Raw genomic sequence first — 14,512 nt, 5'->3', positions numbered from 1 at the left:
AGCTGTCCCAGGGATACCAAACCCTGCATCTCATAGTCTTAAATAGTCTTAGAGGAGAGGATGATACCAAGCCCATTGAGTTTTGAGTCCCTCCAGCTTTGAATTAAATTTTGTACCTTTTTTTAAATCGTTAATCACTAGCTGTAGCTGGGCAGGTATGATTAAGTAATTGTATAGTGACCATCAAATGGTGCCACACTCTTTTCAGCGGCGCCCAGCAACAGGGTGAGGAGCAATTGCCATAAACTAAAACACAAGAGGTTTCACATTAACAGGAGGAAGAACTTCACATTCAGGGTGGCCGAGTACTGGAACAGGCTGCCCAGGGCGAATGTCTGGAGACATTCCAAACCGACCTGGACATGTTCCTATGTCACCTGCACTAGGTGACCCTGCCTTGGCAGGAGTGCTCGACTAGACGATCTCCCTTCCAACCCTAACAATCCGGTCGTTCTGTCTGCTTGCATGCTTGGCTAAGCTTTTGTTTCGAGAACAAAATAATCCCAAAATGCTCTGTCCGGACAAGAGCCGCCACGAGTGAGGACTCCAGAACTCAGCAGACCCCAGACTCAAACTGAGGGAGCAACTGCGCCGGCAGATTAATTAGCACCACAGATATAACCAGCAAATAGGAACTTGATTACTAATTAATTAAGAAAGTTATTCAATTTACAACCAGTAAATGCTGATGCCTTTGTTTCTTAATATGTGTAAACAGCATAAAGTTTTGATGACGGATGAGCCCGCCTTTCGCGGGTCACCACCCGCCCCTCGCTTACCTCCCTCAGTAGTGGCTCCCCTCAGGAGCCTTTCGCTCCAGAGGCGGCGGCGTGGGAGGCAGGACAGGGCGTGCGCGTGCGCGGTGCTCCCGGAAACGCGGCGGCGGCGGACCGGGAAGGGGAGCCCGAAGGTGCGGCGAGGAGCGGCCGTGTCGGTGGCGGCTCTGCCCGCCCGGCGTCGGCCATGACGAACTTCATCTCGGTGCAGCTAAAGAAGGCCTCGGAGGTAGACCTGGCCAAGCCGCTGTGCAAGTTCATTCAGCAGAGCTACCCGGGCGCCGAGGCGCAGGCCGAGCACTGCCGGGCCGCCGAGGAGCTCAGCAGGCTCCGCAAGAGCGCGCTCGGCCGCCCGCTCGACAAGCACGAGAGTTCGCTGGAGACCCTCCTCAGGTAGGGCCCCCCCCACCCCCGTTATCTCCCGGTTCCTCCATCTCCCCGAGCCCTGATTCCCCGCGGGGCACCGGCGGCAGCGCCGGGCCCTGCGCATGGCGGAGCCGGAGCCAGGTGTGGGTGGGGGCTGCCGGGCCGGCTCCGGCGGCCTGTGGGATGCAGGCGCCCGGGTGTCCTGTAGCATCCCGGCGTCCCCGGCCCTCGCCGCGCCGCTCGGGTGTCGCGGGGTGTCACATGATGGCAGCACAGGGAGGGGAAGGCCTTGTCCCCATCAATATTCCCTTCCCAGTGTCGTGCCAGTAGCTCTTAGGTGTACGTGGAAATTGTAAAACCGGAGAACGTTAAGGGTTTGGAAGAGAGTTTAAAAATCCTCCAGTTCCAACCCCCGCAGCCGTCATGGGTAGGGACACCTCCGCCTAGACCAGGTTGCTCAAGGCCTTACATCCAGCTTGGCCTTGAGCAGTGTCAGGGCTGGGGCATCCACAACCTCCCTGGGGAAATCCCTCTGCCAGTGCTTCCCCTCCCTCGCAGTAGGAAGTTTCTTCGAATGTAAATTTCCCCTCTTCCAACTTGGGCCTATGACAGACCGTTTTGTTTTGCATATAGGGTTGGTGTTTCTTTCTCTTCAGTGTTTCCTTGTGCTGTTATAGCTTTCTTTTCACTTCCTGTTCAGTTCTGTGTGTGGATTTGTTTCTGTATTTTGTTACCAGTGTGATTTCCTTTTGTTTTCTATGTTTAGAAGCTTCTAAATGTATTTGTTAAGTCACATCCTTTCTTTTTTTTCTGGTTAACACAGTTAGTTTGTTGTCAGAAAGTTTAATAGAGTTTCTGTGGTGCTGGAGTTACCATAGGTTACATGTGCAAAAGATTAATTTGTGCCTTCTGGCTGGTGAAGTGCATAAGGCCCGCATTATGACTAACAGCTCCATTGTCCTATCTCTCTAAAGTACTTAGGGATTGCAGTGTTGAGAAGAAAGAGAAGGAGCTACTCGAGAGGTTCCAGAGGAGGGCCACAAAGATGATTAGGGGTCTGGAGTATCTCTCTTACAAGGAGCTGGGCCTGTTTAATCTGGAGAAGACTGGAAAGGATCGTATGGGTGCAGAGAAATACCTCAAAGGCGAGTTGTGAGAGGATGGTTCTGGTCTCTTCTCAGTGGTGCCCAGTGAAAGGATGAGGAGCAGTGGCATAAGTTAAGGCACAAGAAGTTGTACTTCAACATGAGGAAGAAATTGTTTATGTTGAAGGTGACAGAGTGCGGGAACAGGTTGTCCAGGGAGGATGTGGAGTCTGTCTCTGGAGACCTTCAAAACCCACTTAACAAGTGCCTTGCCAAAAAGAAGGCAGGTTTTGTGAAATAAGTTACTGATGATTATCAACCCTTCACTGGGTATTTGGGCTGTAAAAGCTTTGACTCCACTGATTGTGTTTTACAGTAGCTTTGCAGCTCCCTGTTCTATTTTTCTACTGCTGTGTATGCTTTTGAAGGGATTTGAGTTTATGCCTTTGAAGGTCAGGGAAATTGTGAGCATCTGTTAACTGAAAGAGGAACTTTGCTATCCAAATTGAAAAGCATATTATGTTCCCTTGGAATTGAGCTTCCTTTTCTGAAGGTGCCAGTCAGGTTTTTTTAGTCTCTGAAATCCCTGTTTGGCCCAGACACATTGTGCCACTTCACCCAAACAGTTGTTCTGCAGCAGCAAAATAAGGCAGCCAACTTTTCAATTCTGATCCTTACACCTTTTCTGGAAGACAGAATGTATGTATGGCATTCTGAGCAACTTGAATGAGTTTAGTGGAGGGTCAGATAAACATCAGAGATGGTGCAAAAATAAATAAAAGTAGTGTTTTGGAAAGCCAAGAGGATGAGCAGGACCTCCCTCTTTCAGAGCCAGCCAATGAAATTAATTTATCCATAGTATGTAACTTCACCTTAGGTTTTCCCTCTGAATAATCAAGGGAAACCACTTGTAATTGCATAATTACCAGCTGTGAGTCAATTCCATGTCAGTGATCTGTTCTGTCTGCTGGTGATCGGTGATCAGCAGATGAATTTAGCTGCCCCAGATGCTGGTGCAGTAGACTGGAGCTGTTGGATGTAGCTCTGAACTGATGTAAACATGAAAAGATATCCTTCCCATGCTGAAGTTCCTCTCTTAAAACATCTGCATTTTTAATTGTATTGCTTGAGAATATTTGTTCTTTTTATAGTGGAAGTGAGATAAGATGAAGGTCTGAATTAACTGCAGATGTATATTAATGATTAAACAAGCAGATGTATATTTTCTCTTATTTCTAACAAGTTATGTGTGTTTGGTCCATGTCTGACCATTTATATTCTTTACAGTTGCTAGAAAATAATTTTGCTCTTACTCTGTAAGAGCATTCTGACATATATTCTCTTAATTATTCTGTAAGGCACAGTTATTTTAAACTGTCTGCACATCCAGAAGTTTGAAGTATCCAGCTGAGATACACAAGTGCCTAAATGCCTTGTGTTTCCTCTGAAAATCTCCTTGCCTCTCCAACTTCCAATGTTTTCCTGTTGGTATTTAAGAACAATACTCAGTCTTAATGTTTAATTTCATTGAAGTTAGATAGAGTTTAAAACTTTGTTGGTGAAGTAAGGTTAGAAGAACTAATTAGAACATTGCATACAATTTGCATAGTTTTACTTCCTTGTGGCTTTTTATAGACCTTAATACCTAATAGAGCATTGTAGACCATTTAACTGTTAAGAAATGAGGGCTTAGTCTTCTGCCAACTAATCTAGGATTTGCCCATGGTTTTCTAATTTCTAGAAGCCTTGTTTCGCTGAGTAGTCACTACAGGCTTTTTTTTTCTTTTATGGAAGAAATGAACCCTGTTGCAGCCACATTTCCTAGACAAGCATTGACCAATAAAACTTGAAAGCGTGTGGTGTGCTGTTGTTCAGCTGCTGAATGCAATGCTTCTCTTGGAGAAGCATTTGAGATAAATGGTGCCCCTTTTCACTGGGTAACTGGGAAAGACTTCAGCATGCTTCCAAGCTTGCTTTGTTTAATGAGAATCTGAGTGCTCTGAAGGTGATGTAGGTGAGCTTGGTACAGATGTTTCCCCTTGAATTCTGTCATAGCAGAATTCAAGGGGAATTCTGATGATGATTTAGTGGTGTTTTTCTTTTTTTTTTTTAGTTCTGAGTATAATTATATCTTGAAAGGATTCCTTGCTTCCTCCAATATTAAAGATAGCCTGGATTTTATTTTCTTTTTCTGAAGACATGGAATATTGGTACAAGTTTAATTGGCTTAATTTTGCTAATAACTGCAGTTTTTTTAAAAAAAGAAAATTGGAGAAAAAGAAGGGGGTGGGAGGTATGCATGGTTTTATTTTGAATGCTCAAATTCTCTTAAGGCTGAAAGTTGCAGTTGTTGTTTACAGCTGTGAGTTCAGGACTGGTTCTTATCTTGAAGAGTACAGACAGATCTTTGGTCTTTTTGATGTTCTTTTGAAGGAGATTTTCCTTTATGATTCTTTGGAGGAGGCACAGTATTTGAGTTTAATGCAGTACATAAATGTTAGTTAAATTCTAATTTAAACCTTGACTTCCTACTCATTTGATGTCGTTTTCTTACCAGCATTTAGGAGTGTATAATGCCAGTTTTGATGAGAGATTGCTGTATTTTGAGTACTAGATCTGTGTTGCTGACATGTGCCCCCCCCCTTACACTGCTGCAATTGTAGTTCCTCACTGGCACAGCCAAACACACCACTCCTATGTTGTGCCCTGTGTTCTCCTATCTTGTTAGTGTAAATTACTGTAAATTTAGTTTTAAATTACACCTTTGTATTTACTGTCATCTTTTGTGTGTAACTGACTTGTGCATCCATTGTGGCTTTTCCTCCTGTAGTTCTTTCTGGTTTTGTACTGATGGTTTTGTGCTGTTCTGTGGTTACCATCTTCATTTACCATTTTTATGTGTTTAATTTCATGCATCTGTTATATTTATACCATTTATATATATAAAACTAAAAAACTTTACCTGGTTGTATTCTGGGATTTTTTTTTTTGTGTGCAGAGTTTTAAAGAGCTCTTAAATCTTGAGCAGATTTTCAAGTTCTCTAATAAGAAGAAATAACATCACATACTTAAAATAGTAAAGAAAACAGTGACATAAATTCTGAACTTGTTTAAAACCAACCGAAAAAAAAGCCCTTTTCAGGAGGAGTATATACCTCTCCGGCTTATTTTGTCTGTGGTAATGTTGACACAAAGAAGAGCCTGTTTGCAGGGAGCCAAGGCTTGGCCACACCCGGCTTTACAAGGACATTTGACAAGCTTTGCTCCTTTGCTCCATCCGCATGGCAGATGAGGACTGTAATCCTGGAATGTGGGAGGACAGCTTGGCTTTAGTGGCTGCTTTTGGGTAACAAATTAAACTGAGTCAAGAGGAGACAAAGTCTCATTTTCTTTGTGATACTATGTTGAAGCAAGTGTGTTGAGACCAGACCAGGGCAATGGAGGAAGTTTATCTAAATATATTGTTGCAATAATCTTCAGGGCTAGTTATTATTTTTAACTATACCTTTCACAAAGCTGGTAAATTGTTTAATCTTGATAAAATTGCCATCGCAGTAAATATTTGCAGACTTTTTTTAGCCTTACAAGCAATTTCTTTCAATTCATTTGTTGGTGGAATTCCTGCTGCTGTTGTCGATTATTGTAGTTTTTAACATGGCTTGGTATATTGTGTCTTAAATTGCAGTGGCTCATTTGAGGTCAGAAACCTGTAGTCTGATATACATTGGCAGATACAATTAACTGAAGAATACACTAACACTATTTTTATTGTATATGAATTTTGAAAATTTTTCTTGAATTTTTAAACAAATGTTTATTGTCTGTGCAACACAGGTCTTGTACATGCATCTCATGCCTGTATCTGTTGTGATCAGTATTTAATAGTGAAAGGAGCTGGGAACAGTGTTAGTCCTGTTTCATAGACTGTGAAAACCATAACTACAAGGGGTTTTGTATATTGGGAATATAAATTCTTTATAAAATAATTTGAGAATTAACAATATAATGTTGAGCATATAGCTGTATGGCCAGTGCTACAGGAAGAGTATAGGAAGCAGGCTTCACATATGTTCTTAGCAGTTTAGGGTTTCATGTTCTGCATTTAGCCTGTCATGTTTAACAAATGGTGTGGGTGTAGGTCACCACTCAGGAAAACTTGGAATTCCTTACTGTTGCCTGGGTAGACTGTGTGAGGGACTGTGCTATATTCAGTATATTGTCTATCTGGCATTCTTCCCTAAACATCTTCCACTGTGACTAGATGAAATATTGGCATGTAGAAATTGTGGGTTTAATTCACTGTGACTACTAGAATATATTCCAATGAAAATTAAGTTTACAACTAAAGAATTTTATCAGCGATTGGTCTCTCCAACTAGAACTGTGCAAGGCAAATGGCATCTGTTTCAAATACATTGAAATTAGGTTATAATGGTAAGATCAGGAGAGTACAGTGTAGCACGTTAATATTATGTTAAATTCTGTACTTAATTTACTTTTGCAGCATGACTTAATGTAGTCATTGTCTGCCTGTATATACCGGGACTCCTTTGCATGGTGCTCTTTTCTAATCCACCATCCCTCAGGTAGTGATATCTGGATCAGCTTTGTCCATGATACTGTTTTACTTCCGACTGAGACAGGGTTCCCATGTTATCTGTGAAAAACTACCTCCTGCTGAATTTGTTCCTCTAATGAAACTTGTTCCTCTAATGAAAGAATCTCTTTAGACAGAAATTGTCCATCCTGCAAATTCTCCATTTCTACAAAGGAGCTTCTTAACTTACTTGTGTGTAGGATTTTTGTGCCCTTCTCCCTACTTTATATGCCAGTTTAATAAACCAAAACTATTAATTTCATTTATCTAATAGCTGTGTGTTTCTTTTCTTTTTTTTTTTTTCTTTTTGTAGATACTATGATCAGCTGTGTTCAATTGAACCAAAGTTTCCATTCTCTGAAAATCAGGTAAGAAGACTACCAAACCAGTTACTGAATCATGGCACCTATGATGTGTGACTTCCAAGCCTGTACCTAATCCTCTGATGAGTACTTTTATTGAACAAGACAGCTAATCTCTCTGAGCCTTATTTTCCTAATCTGTTTATTTTCTAGTCGGTGCTCACATACAGTCTATGCTGAAACTTCACCTCTGGTGGACATAATTGACTTTGTTTTACAGATTGAGAAATATGTTGGCTTTGGCTAGGTGATCACTGGTCTAGGGCAGAAAAGGTTGGGCTGTGCTGATTCATCTTCAACACTCTGCTTTCTAAGAAGTCTATTTCATGCTATGTTCTAAAGGATTTTAAATTCATAGTTTCTATGGGAAAAACTATAGAAGAGGATGGAATATGATCTTTGTTTTCTGAATTAGGAGAGATTTTTCCTTCTCAACAGAATAATCCATTTAAAAGCTTATCACTTTATTCCTGCCTCTGCATGACATAGTTTTTATATAGGTATGATGTTCACTAAGGTTTGGGTTTTTTTCCTGCCATATTATTTTAGAATCATGTCTCTAGAGAGAAATTCAGCTGAACTTCTCCCTGTTGAAGGCTTCTTCAGGTGGAGACTGGAATAGATTTGTAGGCTCCTGTATTTTGTTGGAGAAAGGTGTGGGTTTTCTTTCAATGTGTTTACAAATATGGCAGAATTTATATTTCTTTATCAACAAATCATACTTAAATGGTAATATTATGATTAAAAGGAGAAATTTCCTAATTTCTTTCAGTCTTACAGATAATAAATAATGTTAAACTCTTTCTAACTTCTATGTGAGTTTTGCATGTAGCTGCATTTGCTTGCAGCCACAAACTGCACATTGGTTTTCAGTGAGTAAATCCTTTGCTTTGGTAATCTGCAAACCCTGAGACAAGGAAAATTGGAAAACTTAGAGAGCGAGATCTGCATGTCTGTAAACTGTTCCACCTAGAGGGAGAAGTAGTCAGTGGAAACAGCAGTGCATCTGGGGATCGGAATGTCCTGCACTAGCACTGCTGCTAGAGGAAAATACACTCTCAAGTATAGTACTGTTGCTCTTTCTGAAGTGATTCTCCCCAGGCACTTTAAACTGAGGAAATTTGCTATCTTTTCTGGTTTGATACCAGTTGCCTACAATTATTTGATCAGTGAATAAGGAATCGAACTCTGGAGTATGAAAGCAGATTCAATGAAGTATTTGCATTGCCTCTGAAGTATATGCTGGACGTATAAATAAACCACACTGTTTCTACCTCCATTCTCTTTCCTGAGGGCATTTTGTGATAATGCTGCTATTGAATTCACTTGTAATAATGAGTGGATTTTGGTATTGCAGAACAGATCCAAATACATAGGTAATTTGGCACACTGGAAACTGCCTGGTTGGGTGGTTTCCTTAAACTGTGATTATACCAACCCATCAGGCTTACTGGGAGAGGAGAATCTTGTTCAGAAACAAATTTATCTGTTGCTCAGAATATGAACAGAGCTGAAAAATGATTCTGACAATATCTGTCTTGTCTACTTGAAATGTTTTGAGCAAACTAACAGGAAGGAAAAAATGTAGCATAATTTTGTTTTGAATACTTCTTGATGATTTCCTGAAACTTCCAGAACATTTGTAGTGTTTCAAGAAGTAAATGAAAGATTTTATGCAATTAGAATATGAAGGCTAAATAGATAGATTTGGGGTATTTTAAGATTATATTTGATTTTAGAGGTAAAGGTCTTTGTTTTTCACAATTTCCAGGTCTGTGTAACATTTACATGGAAAGATGCTTTTGATAAAGGATCACTTTTTGGAGGATCTGCCAAATTGGGTATGTGAATGTACTAAAAAAACAAGTATTAATGATACTAAAGTTTGAGAATATTTTTATGTAGTCGAATTAATGTCTTTCCAGCATTCTCAACGTAGCTTTCAAGTGAATTCAACTATATTGGTAACAAATTAATCACTTCAACATTGAGAATGAACAAGTAGGCACCATGCAAAGAATTTTTACAAAATTGAGATTTTATATTAGATTTCCAGAGGCACAAATAGATTTGCAGTCTGATAGTAGTTGTACTGTCTGCTTCTCAGGTGTTTTCTGGGAACAACTCTGGTTGAAATGAATCAAAATTGTTCATGTTAACATTAAGATCCACTAGATTTTGAGAAATGCAGCTCTTCCTGTTCTACATTAGTAAGATGAAGGGTGCTTAGGAGTGAGTGAGTCCATTCCAGAAGAACAGTTATGGTAGCTGGCTTCAGTAACCTAGTCCTGGTACCACGTTTTCAAGAGAATAGAATTAGTTACCTGTATTCCAAAATTACTCTTCTATCACTTCTTTTTGAAATATTTTCATACAGATTTAAACACTTCGGAAGAAATATATTGTATTTTTTTCTCATGAACATAATGAGTTGGAGTCTGATTTGTTTAGTCATAGAGGGACAATCCTGCACACAAATTCAGGGTCATGAAATGGATTTAGGACACTTGCCAATATAGAAGTAAGACTAAATCCTTTGAGTTAGTGAGGACCAGTTCAGTTGTGTGTCATCATTCTTTAGTATTTTTATTTATACCTAAGTGTTCATCATGATCAGCATTGCAAGATGACCATTGTAATTCTGAAGTTCCAGATAAAGTTTGAAAAAGATGTTTGAACTTTACTCTGGTTTTATTTTTATTAAAGATTTTGCCTGCTTTATACATCTCCCTGTTAGCAGCTACTGGAAGTCTTTGCGAATACACATGCTGACAGTTGTGCTTGTGTAAACTATATCTGTAACCATACACCTATGCATACTCAGGTGATCCTTGCTTTCTGTTCCAACTGTTTTAAGAAGTCATGGATAATTTGAAATCTTCCTGAAGATGCTTTGTTTTTTTTCTCAGAATTTGGCTAGTTCTTTCTTCTTTGGACCTAATATTTAATGAGGGTTAAATCTATTTCTTTGTAAAGTTCAGAATGTTTAGTTATGATGTAAACATAGTCTGTAAATCACTAGGGATCTGTAATAATTATGAGAAAAAAAATCAATAACCATAACATTGATGATTACCATAACAATTTGAATAAATGTGATGTTACTGCAGCTTGAGGAAGCTTTCCTGTCTGCAGGTTAATTATATGCTAGTCTAAATAATCTCTGAGGTAGATGGCCAAAAATTTATGCAGCAGTCTGTGTCAAATATCAAAGAAGTTTTAACTGAGATGTGAGTAATGCTCAGTCAACAAACAATGGGATAAAGGTAATTTTGAAACTTTAAAGCAGATCTTGGTGGAAAGAAATTAACAAAAGGAGATCAGAATTGGTGGTGAGATTTCTTAGTGTAAAGCGAAGCTGTCAGTAAATCAAGGAAGCAAAATTTCTCTTGACTTCTAAGAGGAGTTTCCAGATAGAAATTCAGGATAAAACTCCTGAGATATCTGTGGCAACAAGATGCAGGGATGCAACTTGAGAATTCTGGCTCTTGCTGTGGTGTTTCCTGTTTCTTCCCACCTTTCCCTGAATCCCAAGTCTGTATCACAGTGGTGGCTGACAGATAGTGTGACTGCTTGAAAAGTGACTGAGTTCACAGTGTGACACATAATCTGAAATATACTGACTTAAGTTAATAGGTAGTGCTGTAAAGAGATGTGTCTGTGGAAAATCTGTACTGCTATAGTAAATCGCACTTGTGGTGTGGTCCAGAGTATAAAGTAATTCTGCACTTCAGAAACTTTCAAGCCATGTTTTCTGTCCTGTCTTGAGTTTTAGTCTTCTTCAAGTCTAAACAACTTTTGTCTGAGTTCAAGACCTTATTCTTAGAAAAATTCTGGAAAATAAACTTAGGGAAAGGAAGTGATCCAGGTAAAATAGTGACTGTGACAGTGTAACTCACTTGGAAACAAGTGGGGAAAAAAGGCACCTCAGATTTAGCCTTGCTTGCTGAAAACTTGGTGCAGGTTAGTGAGCACTAACATAGGAGCTTCAGAGAGGTGTTAGATAAATATGTAGCTGTTTAAGGAGGCTGGATGTCAGTGAAATTAAACAAATGTACATGTTAAGTACCTTCATGTTTTAACGATAACTGTGCCTGCATTTGTGAAATTGAAAATTCACTAGTTATCACTCCTGTATTCTCCAAGGGACTGTCTAGAGACTTTTTGACACTGGTAGGAACTTACATCTACAGTATTTGTTTTTTTCAAGTACTTGTGTAGGGCAACTAACCTTTTGAAAGCAATTAATATTCAAAATGGTTCCTGTTCTGGTATTTCGAGTTTCAGAAGTGTGGGCTCCATCCTCTGGGCTTATGAAGTACTGCAGGAGTCACTTCTGGACGGTCTACACTGTTGTCTAGTGAGATCAAGTTTTAATTGAGTAAATCCTTAACTGTTTCAGTACATGCATAAAGAAGATATTTTTCAGCATTTTCAGCCTGATACAATACCTTTAAAAGTGAAAATTTCCCTACATTTAAGTAGATAGAAAACAGGGCATGTCTTTGTAATTGGTCAGTTATTACAAAGTGATTAGTGTGTGGAAGTTCATATTTCAGATGACCACTTGGTAGTGCTTCAAGAGCCAAAAAGCTGCACTCTAATTAGAAAGACTTTGAGAATATTTTGTATACATTTTCATGCTACTGCTTTTATGTTTTGTGTTGCTTTCTGTAGTTGCTCACATGGAAATATTTTGTGGTAGTACTAAATTAAACTTTGTAAAGTCTTTAGATTGAAGATGACTTGATCTTGAAAAGTTCAGTAAGATTGGGGTTTTGTTTGTTTTTACTCGAAACTGTTGATACCTTTACTGATAAGAGTAGTGCTGGCCTCATGTGTAGGATGCTAGAGAACTGAAGTTTATTTTCTTAACACTCTGGTTAACTGTCTGTCTTGCCTGCAGCTCTGGCAAATTTGGGATATGAGAAGACCTGTGTTTTGTTCAACTGTGGAGCATTGGCAAGCCAGATTGCAGCAGAACAGAATCTGGATAACGATGAAGGACTAAAAGCTGCAGCTAAGCACTATCAGGTACAGAGGCTCCCTGCTTCTGCTTATGAATTCAGAATTTGTATTGTTAAAACATAAGACAAGTATCTCTCAATTTTAAAACTATATACACATTTATAAAAATATATATGTACAAATTTTCTTGCTCTTAATTGCAAAAATTGATTGGCTGTGTACCTGGTCTTGTGTCATATTTGTTTATCAGTTTTGGAGGATATAATTCTATAGAGTTCTGCATATTCGTTCCTTCAAGTGAGTTGGTAACTAAACATTCAGCTTAAGATTTAATAATTTTAGCTAGTATAAATTTTTGTTTTCACAAGTATTACAGTAACAATATTACGTCTTTCTGGAATGTGTTAAAATCTTAGGCTGTTAGGTGTAACCAATATACCATTATTTATAGTCTGTCATGATAATGGTCTCATGGGAAGTGGCTACAAGAACAAGAGGTCACAAGGAGTTGGTTTTAGTGGCTAAACAATAAATGGGAGACCATACACCAAAGAAACTTTTTTAAAAAAAATTATATGTATTATATTTGTTAGTGGGAAAATGTATATGAAAAGAATGGGTGATAATATATTATTTTGTTTTACTTAGTTTGCTAGTGGTGCTTTTCAACACATTAAAGACACAGTTTTGTCAGCCTTGAATCGAGAACCTACAGTGGACATCTCTCCAGACACAGTTGGGACTCTCAGTCTTATTATGCTGGCTCAAGCCCAAGAAGTCTTTTTTTTGAAAGCAACAAGAGGTATATTTTAGTTTTTGGCTTGTGTATTTAAAGGCATGTTACAACTTGTCCCCAAAAACTTAGAAGTGTTTTAAGTTGTTAAGAGCCTGTCAAGGGTGTTTCAGAGGTTTTTGTTTGCCTTTTCTGATCCTTCCCATGCTCCTTGCAGGTCATTAAACACAAAATACAGATGTCCCTTAAGAATTTGTCTAAGGTTCACCTGACAGTGCAGTTTTCTTATCTGCTTTTTTATGTTCTTCATCTTTACAAATGATATTACTGGATTATATTTTTTCCCTTTCCCCCTTGAAGACAAAAGACTCTCGTAAATAACTGAGAGTTCTAAAAATAGTGCATAAGGGGTTTTGCAAGTACTCCCCTACTCCTCTGTCTAGGGAGTGATTTCACAAGAATTTAGAAAGAAATGACTGTGCTAGAAACCAATGAGATTTTCTAAGAGTTGAAGGGAAGCAAATTCTGTTTGGTTGCTCCTGCTCTTAACAGAAAAACTCTTTGACCAATTCTCTTAGAATACCCAGTTGATCTTGGAAAGGGAAATTCTGCAGGTAGAAAAAAAATATAATTTCCCTAGATGTTAAGGGTTGATTATGAAATACACATTCAGAGTCTAGCTATCTTAATACAACTATTAGAGAACTTAGGCTTCAAAGAAATTTTCCGTGGAATGGTACTATCTTTGATACAAAAATTTCTTACTCTTCTGCTCTTCTCTCTTTGTTCAGAAAAAGTTGTTCATCTAGAAGTTACAGATACTTAAAAGTAGAACTAAGGACATAGAGGACAAATGTGATTGCCCATAAATGGCTCTCTCTGCTGACATGATTTGGAATACTTTGGAGGAAGATGTGGGTTATCTGAGCTGCTATGTTTGTCTTCACAGGGAAGATACCTGAAAACTCTTGTAGCCTTTCTGCTTTTAGGAGAAGCTCAACAAGAAACTGTTGTCCTTCAGCCAGCTGATAAATTATGTTTGTTCTTTATCATGCTGGTAGTAGTATTTTAGTCTCTGGCTGTTCGGACATTGTTTTGAAATAAATTAGTACAACAAATGCCCGAAATGTTTCCTTCAGGAACAGAGGTGCTTTCATCATTTTGCGTGACAAATAGATTGTCATTGACTCGATTTCTTCTTTTCCAAAGCATGAAAAAACAAAACAAGGCTAATCCAAATCCCAGGTCTGCACATGACCGGAAGATTTTTGTGATTGCTCCTAATACCACAAGTCTGACAGTGTTTTAAAGATAGTAAGGTTAATAATCATCTGATTATGAAGGTTGTAGATTTTGCTGGATTTAGGTTCTTTTCTCTGGGGGGAAAGACATTTTGTGAAGAATGATGTTTGACAACATGATTACCTTCAAAAACTTATTTTTTCAAGTGCAAATCCTTCAAAGTCAGATCTCAAAACAGAAATTAGGCTTCTTTCTGCATTGACTATTTACCTTACTTGGAATTTTCTGGGCTTTCTCTCATGTGAGATAGTCTATTTAGCAGCTTACCAGCTACAATGGTATTTCTGATAGAACTGAGTTTATTTAGAAGTTAAAAGAAAGTA

At 38.8% G+C, this 14,512-nt stretch overlaps 1 protein-coding gene across 3 annotated transcripts in view; it reads left to right on the top strand.

Annotated features, from left to right (window-relative positions):
• Positions 1–861: 861 nt before the first annotated feature.
• PDCD6IP (programmed cell death 6 interacting protein) overlaps positions 862–14,512 on the top strand; it is a 30,457-nt gene continuing 16,806 nt past the window's right edge. For all 3 annotated transcript variants that reach the window (XM_050971283.1, XM_050971282.1, XM_050971284.1), the window contains exons 1-5: positions 862–1,169; positions 7,138–7,192; positions 8,958–9,027; positions 12,093–12,220; positions 12,803–12,956. In XM_050971283.1, the coding sequence (XP_050827240.1) occupies positions 964–1,169; positions 7,138–7,192; positions 8,958–9,027; positions 12,093–12,220; positions 12,803–12,956 (613 nt within the window). In that variant the 5' untranslated portion in view covers positions 862–963. The remainder of the gene's footprint in view (positions 1,170–7,137; positions 7,193–8,957; positions 9,028–12,092; positions 12,221–12,802; positions 12,957–14,512) is intronic.

The sequence above is a fragment of the Serinus canaria genome, chromosome 2 (assembly GCF_022539315.1).
Source record: "Serinus canaria isolate serCan28SL12 chromosome 2, serCan2020, whole genome shotgun sequence".
NCBI classification, from domain to species: Eukaryota; Metazoa; Chordata; class Aves; order Passeriformes; family Fringillidae; genus Serinus; species Serinus canaria.
Note: the sequence above shows the minus strand (reverse complement) of the source record. Positions and strands in the feature narration are given on the sequence as shown.